At 39.9% G+C, this 13,589-nt stretch overlaps 1 protein-coding gene across 1 annotated transcript; it reads right to left on the bottom strand.

Moving 5' to 3' along the window:
• Positions 1–921: 921 nt before the first annotated feature.
• On the bottom strand, positions 922–7,309 carry LOC134532009 (transcription factor Sp8-like). Its single transcript, XM_063368133.1, has one exon. It carries the CDS (start codon positions 7,119–7,121, stop codon positions 5,499–5,501), a length of 1,623 nt encoding a protein of 540 aa, XP_063224203.1. The 5' UTR covers positions 7,122–7,309; the 3' UTR covers positions 922–5,498.
• Between the last annotated feature and the right edge of the window lie 6,280 nt (positions 7,310–13,589).

Here is a 13,589-nt window from a genome sequence, read left to right as displayed (position 1 = left end):
CGCCCTCGCGCGCACCGCGCTGCACGGCGGCCGTTCCGTTTAACCCACGGCCCCGGCGCATCGGCGTGCTGATACACACGCATGTGAAAAAATTCAGCTAAGGAACTTTAAAATGTAATTAAAATAAAGTTGAGTGTTAAAAAAACAAAACAAACATAGTATGTCCCCAACTAATTTTTTAAAACTAATTTCAATATTTTCAAGTTTTCTTAATTTTTTTTGTTAAATAGTATGTTTCTACATAAATAGATTAAAACGGAAACAGATAATTAAAAAAATTATACCTACCTGGAAGACGCACTTAATTTTAAAAATCATATTTCACCAGTTGTATAAAAATAAAACTATAAATAAAAAAATTATTAGAAATTGAGTAAACAAAAGGTATTGGTCATAATTTTAAAAGAAAATAAAAATTAAATTTTATTTATGTCAATATTGCTGAACTTAATCAATTAAAAAAATGACAAAATAACCCCTAAAAAATGGATGAAAAAAGAAACAATCAAAAATATTGAACAGAACGTATTCAGATTTTTTTTTGGTTTGATGAAGTTAATTTAGTATGAAAGGTGCAGTGTCAGAACAATTTTTTTTTAACGAGTACTAAGTAGAATTTGATAATTTCATATGAATAAAAAATATTAATAAATCTTAAAGAAATTGTAAAGGGTTAATAAGGAACATTTGTATGTAAACCAAGTATGTTTTAATCAGCATTTTTCAGTCAACAATATATTACATTTTAATAATACTACAGTTTGGAGCATTAGAATATTATCTAATCTCATACCCTAAATTTATAAGATATAACAATTCAATATAATTCATAAATATATTTAATATCTCTTCAAAATAAAATTGAAAACACGATAAACACTTTGTAAAAATGTTCGTATAAAAATATCTTATTGGCAACATGATTTGGCCTGTTTCTACAGATAGATACATTCTCTATATAAATATATTTTTATATATATTGGTAAGTTTATTGTCAAACATCCAGAAAGATTCAATAATAATCTTTGAACTTTTTTTTTGTTTGTGCAGAGACCTACAATTTTTTTTACTGAACTTGCGACAGCTGCGAAACTGTGAAATGGACGGAGGAACGGATTTTGCAAAAAGATTGCAAATGGACATTCTGCAGTAAGACACGAACACAAACAGCGCCGTCACTTTGCGACAAATGTGACAAAATTGCACGTCTCTGCCACTGAGTATTTGTAAAACAACGCCTCTTCTGGCGAACTCTTAAGTAGTAATGGTACGTAGAGTAGCAACAAAATATATTAAACTCTCTCCCAGTTTTTTTTTTTACATTTTCACTTTACTTTTACAATAACTTAATAACTATATCATGCAATAGGCAAGAAGTCTGCAAGGAAAGCAATGTTTTCAACACCAGACATTAGAATAGTCATAATTGTCGAAAACACATAAAATTTTTATCCAAAAATTTTGGGAAACATCACAGCACATGTAGATAACAAGCTTTTGTGCAGAATAGGAACAAAATGTTTTTCGTTGTCACTTGAAATCTTTACTGTCTTTAAGAATTTTCTAACCTGGTTGTCATGCGAACTCTGCAGACACTCGAGAATTTTTTGCTGACTTAACTAACAGCAGTATCAGTAAAGACCCGTTGGAACACTCCCTATTTAACGCGTATTTTCCTAACTGTATTGCTTTCAAGTCCAAGCCGTTCATCTAAAATTCATTCTCGAATCACGTGACCGATTAGATTTTTTGGAACGGCATACTGTGATGAGTAGGGACCGAAAAAATTCGCGGGTTCAATGACCTGCAGGATGAACTCCATAGTTCTACGTACACTCGGTTAAATGTCACCCATTCTTGGCTGCTGTCTTGTGAGACGTCCCGACGTAGCAGCCTGTGATTCGATACAGCTTTGGTTTTGTGTTTCTCATTGGCCCAGAGTCATAAAGGTGAGTTGTGAGCCAATAACAGAGGCTGCATTGAGGTATAACTATTTGTATTTAAGCCTATCGCGAAATGAACTCGCGAATTATTCCGGTCTCTAGTGATGAGAAGGGACTTGAGTTTGCATCCCGAATAATGCCTGAAAGGCCATGCGGTTTCAGCTGAGTGTGTGCACCTAAGAAATGTTCAGAATTTCCACGAAAACTTTAGGGTCAAGCATTTATTTAAACAAAGTAAATAATGTTTGTAAAACTTGCATAGTTATACAACGTAATAACGCCTAATTCGGTTTGGAAAAGCACCCCGAGCTACAAAGGAAAATATTCTTAAATTATTTAACTCGCTAATGATTCTGATCTTGAACCACTGGGAATTAAACTCAAAACTCAATACTTAAATTGTGTAATATTATTTGTATATAAGAGTGATTTATTCCAGGCATATTATTCTTTATTATTATAATTTTTAGCAAAAGTGCTAAAAGTAATAACGTTTAGAAGTTTCAAGTTTTACGCCACGTTGCTAAAGTACTTGTAAGTAAACATTTGAATTCCTGGTACCATTTTAAACACTTGGAGCCTTATCAGAATTGATATAAAAATGTTCTAACTTGTAAGTCATAGTGTATACCACCATGTTAAGTAAATAATATCGATTTTAAGTAATGAGAAGGAACAACTACATCCTAATTGTTTATTCAGTGCTAAACTAGACATTGTTTAATAAAAGTAGGCCAGAGGTTGTTTAAAGTGTGAATAACTTTATATCTATTAGATCGCATGGTTTGCTTATAATGTATTTGTGTTGTTAATCTTTTTTTCCAGTTTTGGTTTCTTATATTTAGTTTTTTTTAAATTTATCTGCAGTTTTCACCACATCCATATTTATTTTAAATTAATTTGCATTGTTTAGAGCAAAGTTTTAAACCAAAAATATTTATTTCTCTCAACTACAGATCTCATAAAACAAAATTCTTTGTTTGAATAACAAAAATAAAACGCACATAATATAGCGAAGCAAAGAATGTGGCGAGAAAATAGAACATTTAAATTGCAAAAGAAAGTTTTGAAATGTTTCCAAAAAATTGTTTCCAGAAAAACACGTGACTAGTTGGTCACAGATAAACTACATCCAAAAATGTACGAAAAAAGATTCTGAGTGTAAAAAAATTGAAGTTTAATCAAGTGTTTACAGATTTTTTTAGTTAATCGATTAATAGGATGTGTTCAGAAACTATTTAAGAAAATATTTCTGAATATAGACCTGTATGTTAATACATCTATATTAATACTTGAGAAATTATTGTCGAACAATCATAACTTACAGGCTTGCGCATTTACACGAGAAACGTATTTCTATGGGCACCACGATAATGTCTGAGTAAATAAGAGTACATAGATCTCTAGTTTAGGACTTAGCTTAATTTTACTCGTGTCAGTTATATGTATAACTCTCATGTTACAAGTTGCAACCTGTCGAAGGACTTGAAGCCTCATGATAGTTGACTACTACACTGTGAGAAAAACTTTCTTTGTGGCAAATAAAAAAATATAAATAACATCAACAGGATTATTATTGCTACCAAATTGTTTTTATGTGATTTGTTTGTTTTGACTTTAATATATCCTTGAAGCATCAATAGTTTGGCGTATAACAAAAACTTTTATTTGTAGTAATAGTACTAACTTCGTTCTATTTAAATGAGAATGGTTTTACTAAAAAAAATATTAATCAATTTTTTTTAAAAATATAACTTTGTAGTGGCTCATATTAAAAAAAATCATTTGTTGTGGCAAAGAAAGCTATTTTATAATGTAATTTGTCTCAGAAATATCACAATATTTGGACCTGCTAACTAAAATATTTTGGTCATCTGTAAATTAGTTAAATAAGCGCATGTATCTTCTAGTAAGATTATTATTTTCATTAAGTGCATTTTAACATATTAAAAAAAATATTGTTTGGAACTAAACAAACTAGCTGAATTTGTTGTGGCAACATTCGCTGTTTGTTTTATATTCAAATTATTCGCAAGGCTTCATCTTGCAACCGACAGTGGTCAGAATTTTATTTGATCGGTTGCTGTTAAAAAAAAAAAAAGCAGCAATTGATACATCGCAAGGTAAAATTCAAGATAATTTATAATAGCGGTTTGAATAAGATTACTAAAAATTATTTTTGGTTTGCCGCATGAGTTTTTCTGTGCGTAGTTTAAAGGTGAAAATATAATTTTTTTCTATTATACATTATTTGTTGTGAAATATGATTTACATGGGAACTTGCAATGACTGTACTTATGTAAGTAAAAAATAAACAAAGAATGTGTTTTTTTTTACCTTTTAAGATATTTAGTTAACAATAAAATTTGTTCAAAGTAAAGATTATGTTGAATTTTATATTACGTCATTAACAATTACAGTAGATATAAATAGCCTAGATGAAAGACTACTTTAAAGACTGAAATTATTACTACGTTACATGTTGGTGTATAAATAGTTGAAAAATTAAAACCATTATTATTCTTGAACCATGTATGAAATTATAGGTATAGATTTGTAACTTTTAGAATGAGATGCACAGTATAAGCTGACATGAATTTTTCTGTTGTGCATGGGATGCAATCTACACAGGAAGAAACATGTGGAAATGGCTATTTTAAGAGGTTAGTTATTTGATAGTGCAAAACGCACTTACTTACAATATACTGAATAAATACAATATAAATCATTCTAACAAAGTCGTACCAGAAGTTTTTTTTTGTGCTTCTGCCTAGCATAGATCACAGCAATAAATATCTTCCACATAAGATAAATTCAAATAAAAATCTTCTTGGCACTTAAAACACTGACAAAAATTAAGCTTGAGAAGATATAAAGTACCTTGAAGAGAAAGGTATTTTATCTTAAAACAGAAGATCAAGCGATCAAGCAGCGAAAAATGTAGATGTTAAGTAGTTTTGCCACAGCTACATCAGTCTCTTGATAAGAACTGGAAACCTAATTTATAATCATTGCCCAGTCTCTTGTTAGTCCTTAAAAAGTTGTAAATGCAATGGAAATTGAGATCCAGATCAGGAAAGAAACAGTAGTATCACTTAACTTGAAACAATATCATTTCTAAGTTTATTTTCTGAGGCGAGAAACATATAAAAAATCCGAGGCGTTTCAAAGAGCGTACTAGACAGGCACCCATCACTAAGTTAAGCCTCGATGGTTGTTCAAACGAAGGCTTGATCTGTTCTTGACTCGGTGATAAAACCCAAGAGGCGGACAAAGAGGAAGCGACAGTACACAGCCTGTCCTCGTAAGGTCTGACCTCATAAGGTAAAAATCTGTGGAATGTAAATTGGATGAAGATCGCATGTATTATAGTAATGAAATGATTTAAATTACTGATAAGTACGTTTAAAGACACCTGTTTTTTCATCATGGTAGTGATACGTGTTGAAACTGACGCCCATCACGAGTCTTGCACAGATGTATCAGATCGTGAGACGCGAGTTTTGGGGCACGCTGTAGCTGCCGAGACGCCCAGTAGGTCTTGGATCGGCTGGATCACGAGGACTTGCCGCCGCCGAAGCGGGCCTTGCCCGACGAGGACTTGGCGGGCGCCGGACCACTCTTCTGCGCCATGTGCGTCTGGTAGTGCTTGGCGAGGTGCGCCTTCTGGCGGAAGCTCTTGCCGCACAGCGTGCACGTGAAGGGCTTCTCGCCCGTGTGCGTGCGCACGTGCACGTTCACCGAGTACTTGTCCTTGAAGCCCTTGTTGCAGATGCTGCAGTAGTGCAGGGACCGCTCCTTGCGCACGCCGCCCGCCGGCTGGGCCTGCGCACCCTTGGCGCCGCTCTTGGCCTTGCTGTACTTCTTCTTGGGGGTCGGCGGCGCCGCGGGCACCGCGGGGAGGTGCACCAGGTGGTGCGGGGGGTGGCCGATGATGCCCTCCGCCAGCGGCAGGTACGGCGGGCTGCCCGCCATGCCGCAGTACTGGCTCGCGCTCTCCGCCACCTCGTTGGCTATCCGCTTCAGCTTCTCGTAGTCCTCGGGGTAGGACGCCGAGTCCAGCTGCGACAGCAGCAGCTCGTCCACGCTGTGCGCCGAGTTGGGGTTGTGGCGGTCGTCGCCCACCTCTTGCGGCGGCGCGCCCTCCGAGGAGGGCTTGAGCGCGCCGTTGTACCTGGCCACGAAGGACTTGCCCTGCAGGGCGCTCCTCAGGAGGGACTCGGCGCCGCCGTTGTTGTCCGACAGCTTCCAGTCGTTGTTGTTGTTGTTGGTGGTGGTGGTGAAGTCCCGCGGCTCCATCGGGCTGCTCCCGTCGCAGTCCTTGTTGCCGTAGGCGCCGTCGTCGTAGCCGAACTGCGCCTCCACCTTCACGGAGACCTCCTGGTGCGGGCTCGGCGTGCCCACCTGGTGGTAGCCGTTGTGCGGGTAGTGGTGGTGACCGTTCGCCATCGAGGGGTGGGGCATGATGCTCAGGATGGAGTCGAGGTCGAGCGGCGGCGCGTGGGGCGGCGACGGCAGCGGGGGCTGCCTGCTGTCCTCCGCCTTGGGGCTGTGGCTGGCGACGGGCAGCTTGTACCAGAGGCCGCTCCCCTCCGGCGCCTCGGGCCCGCCCCCGCCGCCGCCGCCGTTGAGGATGGTGAGGGTGTAGATGGCGCCGTCGGTGTTGTTGACGTTGCCGACGGAGACGGCGGGGGCTGCGGAGGGGGTGTTGCTGGCGGCGGCAGCGCACTGGGCGGAGGTCTCCCCCTTGTGGCTCCCGCCCCCGGGGGAAGCCACCTCCTGGTCGTGACCCCAGCAGAACTTGTTGAGGTCCTCGAAGATGGCGGTCTCGAGGCGCACGGCCTCCTTGTCGCAGGCCGTCGAGCCCCAGAACGAGTTGTCGACGAAGTTGCTGAGGATGGCGCCGTCGGACGAGGAGGAGGTGGAGCTGAGCATCAGGTTGTTGTTGTTGGCCTCCTTCATGTCCTGATGGTAGCCGGCGGGCACCTGGTGGTGGTGGTGGTGGTGGTTCAACTGGCCGTGGTGGCTGGCCGAGTTCTCGATGAAGATCCCCATGGACTTGAGAGTCTTGCTGAACTGCAACCCCTGCTGGTGCTCGCCCACTTCCGGCGCCACCACGAAGTCGAAGAAGTCTGTCTTTGATATATCCTCGCCCCTGAATGCTTCGGTAATATCCATTATCACTCGAAGAGGCGAGTCCGGGGGGGGAGTTCCTTCGTTCCTCTCCGCTCTGCAGTCACTCTTCGATCAGGAACGTGTGTCGAAACCAGCTTTCAGACGGAGGCTCTTGTACCGGCCTTGCAGTCCGACGACGATGGCACGTGTGCGGAACACATCGGAGGCTGAGTTCCTTACTGCTTCCCATCACGTCTCCTGCGAACAGACAACAAACAATTCCTTTCACTTGCTGAACTGAAATGTAAACATCGCACGTAAAGTTACATAGAAATGATGAAATCAGCCAGGCATGCGGCTTGTCTCTTTCTGGAATAAAAAATGATGAAAATTTTTTACAAGAATATCGTGACAGAACGTTAACTGCATGCATCTGGAGTTTCACGGAACACAAATTTCGCTGTCTATGGAAGCAAATAATGTTAGTGGTAGCAAGCAACACAAGCTGTCGTTGAGCTAACAAGAGATGCCAATTGAGTTGAATACATGAAAAAAAGTCTTTAATAGGAGAGATTTCAACACATATTTATGCCTTAAGGTGTAAAGATGGAATTAAAAAAAAATAACTTATGAAGTAGCTATTCAAACTGGACACTAATATAGGTCAATAATATGCATATTGTTAATAACTATGCATGAAAACATTCACCAGATTAACAATAGTAGAAGCAAAGTGCTCGATGGCATTTTGTGGCCGAATGTCTCCCCCACAAATGTGCAGAGAGAAGTGTGAGTTCGAACGGGAATACTTTGAGAAGGCATGGATGTATGGACTTGTGACGATGTTGAGTCAGGCAGTCTCTGGGACACCTTTCTTTGGTATGTGGTGACAGGGAGTACCCTTGCTTTCCACTTTCACCGCGCAGCAGCGCCTCTGGCTTCTGTGGTCGTCCACAGCTGCGTCTTTTTTGTACCCGACTCTGATCGACCAAACCTCAAATTGGGGATCGTGGGGGGTTGCGTGCGCTCAGGCGTCTCAAACGCACCTGGTGAGCGACATTGACCGCTAATGGTCTGGGCTGGGTAGCCGCCATGGTCCAGGTATGCTTAAGGAACACGTATCGGTGGTTAAAATTCCCGTTATAATCGTCCCGGAGGTCCAATAGTTTCAAGTCTGTGGAGCACAACCGCGGACCCAGAATCCGAACGTTGGTTTCAATCTTCCTACAGTACAGCCGAGAGAGGTGTTGAAACGGTTAAACATTTATGAGGGAACCGCGTCCGAATATTGTCGCGAGTCTGAAGTCTATGTGGAAAACATGCTTTTCCCCCCCACACACCTGCTAACAATTTTCTCGTTAAATTTACGAATAACGTCGATTACACATTATACAGGAAGCTTCAATAATGTATCGTTATCTCCATTAATTATGTGTAAAAACTTCACTTACTTCAAATATGAACCCACAAGAATACTCTTGGCAAATAAGGAAAAAAAAAAAAAAAATTTAAAAACTGGTACGGACTCATGCAAAAAACACTCTTTATTTCTTCAGCGCTTGTGTTTACACTTTTTATACAGAAAAAAACATAATTCATTAGTTGAAACACGACGTAACTTTCTATGAAGACTCAGATACCTGTCATTTCAGGTGAATTTTTCGTTGAAAAGTCCGTAAGTTTACTGTAACTTCTGGTTAGTGTAGGATAAGCCTTTCGTGAGAGCTTGTGCCTGCGTTGGGCCGAGCGGTGGAGAACCAGGCGCGGACAGGGAACAGTCATGGATTCTGGTCCCTCTAGACTCGTTAAAGCAGATACCTACTTGCGAACAGCCGAGTGATTTTTTTTGTGTAACAGCTTAGTTTTCGGTGTACGGCATTTGGAAGGACTAATTTCTTTAATGAAACGGGAGTTGCATGGATCGGAAATATGTAATCAAGGTGCTGCCATCTGTGGTGGATGGCGCAAACTTATGTTCATAAAACCAAAAAGAAACTATAAAAGTATTAACTGCTTTATGAATTTTAACAATATGGGGACTATTTAAATACAATTCCTTGTCGAAAATCAGGTACAAAGCTGGGGTTTCGTATTTGTTAAAAAGTCTTTTTCGCTTTTATCGGAGCCGTTTCAAAATATATGTCGTTTCAGATTTCAGTCTGCAGATAAAATGTTATAAAGTTGACGTAGCTGGTTCTGCAGTGAATTCTAGCGGCGAGTGCGGAAACTACGTCTGATTCGCGTCCAGAAATGTAGTTGTAAACAAAATTTTCGTATATATATATATATCACGCTCGGCATTATAATAATAAGCAATGGGTTTTGTCTTCACTTTCTTATTGAGTCAACCATCTACTAACTTATTGCGCACTGATTTTTAAACATATGTTATCTTTATTGTTGAGACTTACTATTAGCCAACCACCCAACTTTTTCCTTGTATGCGTTCGTAGCTTGCTCGTAGCTATGTCAAAACTCTGTCACTGCAGCCACGCCTCCATCGAAGACTCTGGTTGAATACACAATCCTGAAACTGTGCCTCCGCATAGATTATTAAAAATTCTTGTACGTGATACCAAACCCTGCATTACATTGAAATTTCTCGTGACGGCGTGACAGTGGATACTCCGAGAAACCACAGATGCTTGTTATGATTTCGGATCACTTTCTTTTATCTTTTTTTTTTCCTTCCTTCTTTTTCGTTTTCCTTCCCCTTTCGAAGAAGGCAATTTTCATACGGCCCGGGAGATATTGCCCAACGCATACGTCTGATAATTGAAGGTGTTGCAAGACACATTGTGGCCGTGCTATAGAGGTAATTATACACACGAGTCCCAAGTCACGTACGGTCTCCCCTCCCCTTACCTACCAAACACCCATCCATCAATAAATCTGCCAAATAAGATTATGCATTCGGCTGAGAGTCAAAGAATTGCAGTCTTAAATCACCTCAAGCAATAAAGATAGTTGCACACTCGCACCCCCCATCGCTTTTACAGCTGCGTTTGCATGCACCAAGGAGTTAAGGAGTAGAGGTGCAGTTTTTTTCCATGTTAATAAATGCAGTCAAAATAAGAACAAACCACCCCCCCCCCCAACTGGGTAGCAAAACATATCTTGAATGTTATGAATTTCAACGCTTATTCTTTGCTGATATGATGTTAAAATTCTCGTCTAAAAGTATAGCCACTTCATGATGGAATGTTCCAGGATTATTTCCAGTGAGCTCAGGTTATTAAACAAACATCTAACATAAGCTACGTTTTTTTTTTTTTTTACTATTTGCTAACCAGAGTGAATTCAAACTATATAAAACACAACAATTCCATAGATTAATACCTCAATGGTATGTTCAAGGTAACTTCGAAATATATACTGCAAACTCTCTCTTTTAGATTCTGAAGGGGATTTAGAATGCATATTTTACGGTCAACCATATATGTAACTGTTAAAACTACTGCTAATAAATGTAAATTAACTCCTTCGCAGTAGCTTAATCAGTTTTATATACAGAGTATACTGCGGGAAGGAAAAATGAAGAGATGGAATGTATAGGAAAAAAAAATTAGATCTACTTTTTTTTGTTAGTCCAAAGAAAGATTTAATAAATTGTAAAAGGTCACTCTTACAGTGATTATTGCGTTAGAGATACGAGCACCCATGCCACTAACTCGGCTTCGATAAGTGCGTGGTTCGAGTTGGAGTGATCCCCTCGGTGTGTACTCGAATTATGCTTATGCTATGGGCGTGGCTCAGTGGACTATAGGTCTAGTAAACAGGTCGAACATTAGCATCGCCCATAAGGGGCATGCAATGATTTCAGCAAATTTTGCATCGCGTACGGAATTATGTATGCGTGTGTGTTATACGGCTAGAAATAATGTCAATATTTACGGAATTTTAAACGAAGAATTGAATTAGGCCTAAAATAAAGCACACAGTGTTTTTTTTGTACATGGAACAGATATATTCATGTAAGAATCTGAACCCAGCGATACTGAGAACACTATTTTATAGTGATACAGTTGTTTTCATGTAAATGTACAAATGTACAAATATTTTAAATTGTATATGACTTTCCATTTACAAAAAAGGGCTATTTTTGTACATTCAACACTATATATATATACATCTTGCATATATTTTTTGTTTTGTAACAAATATTTCAACAGATATTTACCAAGTGTAAGGACAATATTGCGCTGATGTTTGTAATTGCCATCACTTGGAAATATTTGAGACAGTACAACCAAGCGCAAGAGAGGTATGGCTTTAAATGTACAGAAACAACCCTTAACTAATTGTAATGACAATTAAATGAAAAAAAAATGAACATGTGTCCGTGTACATATGTACGCGCTTTAAAAGTTATTCTTACTTGGCGTGATATAACACTAAATTTAAATATGCATAGAAAAAATTAATAGAAATAAAATGATAAAAGAACATGAGAGTAGGGAGAGCGTGCAGACTCTGGAACATAGACGAGGGGGGAGCGGGGTAATCCGGGGATTATCCCATTTTTTATAGTTTTTTACGCATTTTTTATGGTTTTTTATGTGCAAATCCAGTTTTTTATGCGCTAATCCAGTGGCTAATCCGCTAATCCAGTGACTAATCCGCAAATCCGCAAATCCGCAAATTCGCAAATCCGCAAATTCACAAATCCGCAAATCCGCAAATCCGCTAATCCGCAAATCCGCAAATCCGCAAATCCGCATATCCGCAAATCGCAAATTCGCAAATCCGCCATTTTGTATTTCTAGAAATTTCCACCAACTTCGAATCGTGACGTCATGATTCTGTGTCGTCTGCTGGAGGCCGCCATCTTGATTTTTCCTGGTCGCCATCTTGTTTCGTCTGCTGGAGGCTGCCACCTTGATTTCTTCTGGCCGCCATCTTGTTTCGTCTGCTGGAGGCCGCCATCTTGATTTTTCCTGGTCGCCATCTTGTTTCGGCTGCTGGAGGCCGCCATCTTGTGTGACGTCATATAGTTCTGTTGGTCGCCACCAGGTAGCAGCAGGTATTATTTTATTTTAACTAAAATATTTTCAGTGCCGAGGCTGGGATTCGATCCATGGGACGTGAAAACGTCCAGGATGTCGTGGTTACGAGGCGGACGCCTTGACCACTAGACCACGAGACCAATTGGAATATGGTGGAATAAATAATCTATATATGCTATGTACTGATGTCAAGTTTATGATAAATGGGGGAGGGTGTTTTTGCCTTCCTTAATGCATACCTAAGGCGCCACATTTGAAATTAAAATTATTATACAGCCGCCATCTTTAATTCCAGCACAGACTACCAGATGGCGCCAAATTCAAAAATTAGTTGCCAGAGGCGCCGCCATCTTGGTTCTCAAGTTGGCTGGTAGATGTCGCTAGTATCGCGCGCCAAATTCAAAAATTAGTTGTCAGAGGCGCCGCCATATTGGTTCTCAAGTTGGCTGGTAGATGTCGCTAGTATCGCGCGGCAAATTCAAAAATGAGTTGCCAGAGGCGCCGCCATCTTGATTCTCAAGTTGGCTACCAGAGTGTGCCACCGTCGCCATCTTAATTCATATTTCAGCTGCCAGGGCACAGCACCATTCGATAGATCGAATGCTAATCGATATATTTACTTTTATTTCATATTTCAGCTGCCAGGGCGCAGCACCATTCGATAGGTCGAATGCTAATCGATATATTTACTTTTATTTCATATTTCAGCTGCCAGGGCGCAGCACCATTCGATAGGTCGAATGCTAATCGATATATTTAGTAACAAGTGTTGCTACCAGAGGGCGCGATATTTAAATTTAAAAAATATTACAACCTTTAAACAATTCTCCGCCATATTGGATTCAACAGCCCCACCATCTTGGAAGCACATGATACACCCAAGGACTCGTTCCAATACATGCACAGAGTGCACCGAAAAGATTGTTCCCTTACATGCACAGAGTGCACCATATTGAATGATCATGATATGTGTTCCTTTATATGCATCAGAAGCAGGCATAAGAAATTTTTTCTTATAGGCATACTTTAGTGTTAGCTTTCCTGTAATGCATTTAATAATAGTGTAAGCTCATTATTATTATTTAGTGATAGTGAATTTATAACTATGATGTGTAGTCTCATTCTCTTCATCTCGACGTGGCGGAAGATTCTCTGGAGTGTAAGCTGAAAAAAAAATAAATAAATAAAAACTTGTGTTTGAATTTATAGTGGTATGCTGCTTTCCACATCACCTTAGAGACTATGTCTCAGGAGGTACAGCATTAGATGCGTTAACTCCTTTTTTTTATACATGGCGAGTTTCCCCGAGAGGCCTATTTTCCATGTTTAACAAGGGCGCAAGCATTATGCTTCACCGTCACTCTCTCCGAAGCCGCTGTCCACTCCATCATCTGGCTCCACTTGCTCTTGAGCCTCCATTACAGCTTCAAAGCATGCTATAATACCGTTGTAAAGGTATGTTAGAAACTCGTATTCCTCTGGAAATGCAGCGAACAAATTGATCGCGGAGACCTCTAGATGGTGT

Source organism: Bacillus rossius, chromosome 5, assembly GCF_032445375.1.
Source record: "Bacillus rossius redtenbacheri isolate Brsri chromosome 5, Brsri_v3, whole genome shotgun sequence".
Lineage (NCBI taxonomy): Eukaryota > Metazoa > Arthropoda > Insecta > Phasmatodea > Bacillidae > Bacillus > Bacillus rossius.
The sequence above is the reverse complement of the archived record's forward strand: the minus strand, read 5'-3'. Positions and strand labels throughout refer to the sequence as shown.

What these genes read in the sequence shown, in the direction of transcription:
- LOC134532009 (XM_063368133.1), bottom strand. Translation starts at nt 7,121, where the DNA reads ATGGATATTACCGAAGCATTCAGGGGCGAGGATATATCAAAGACAGAC.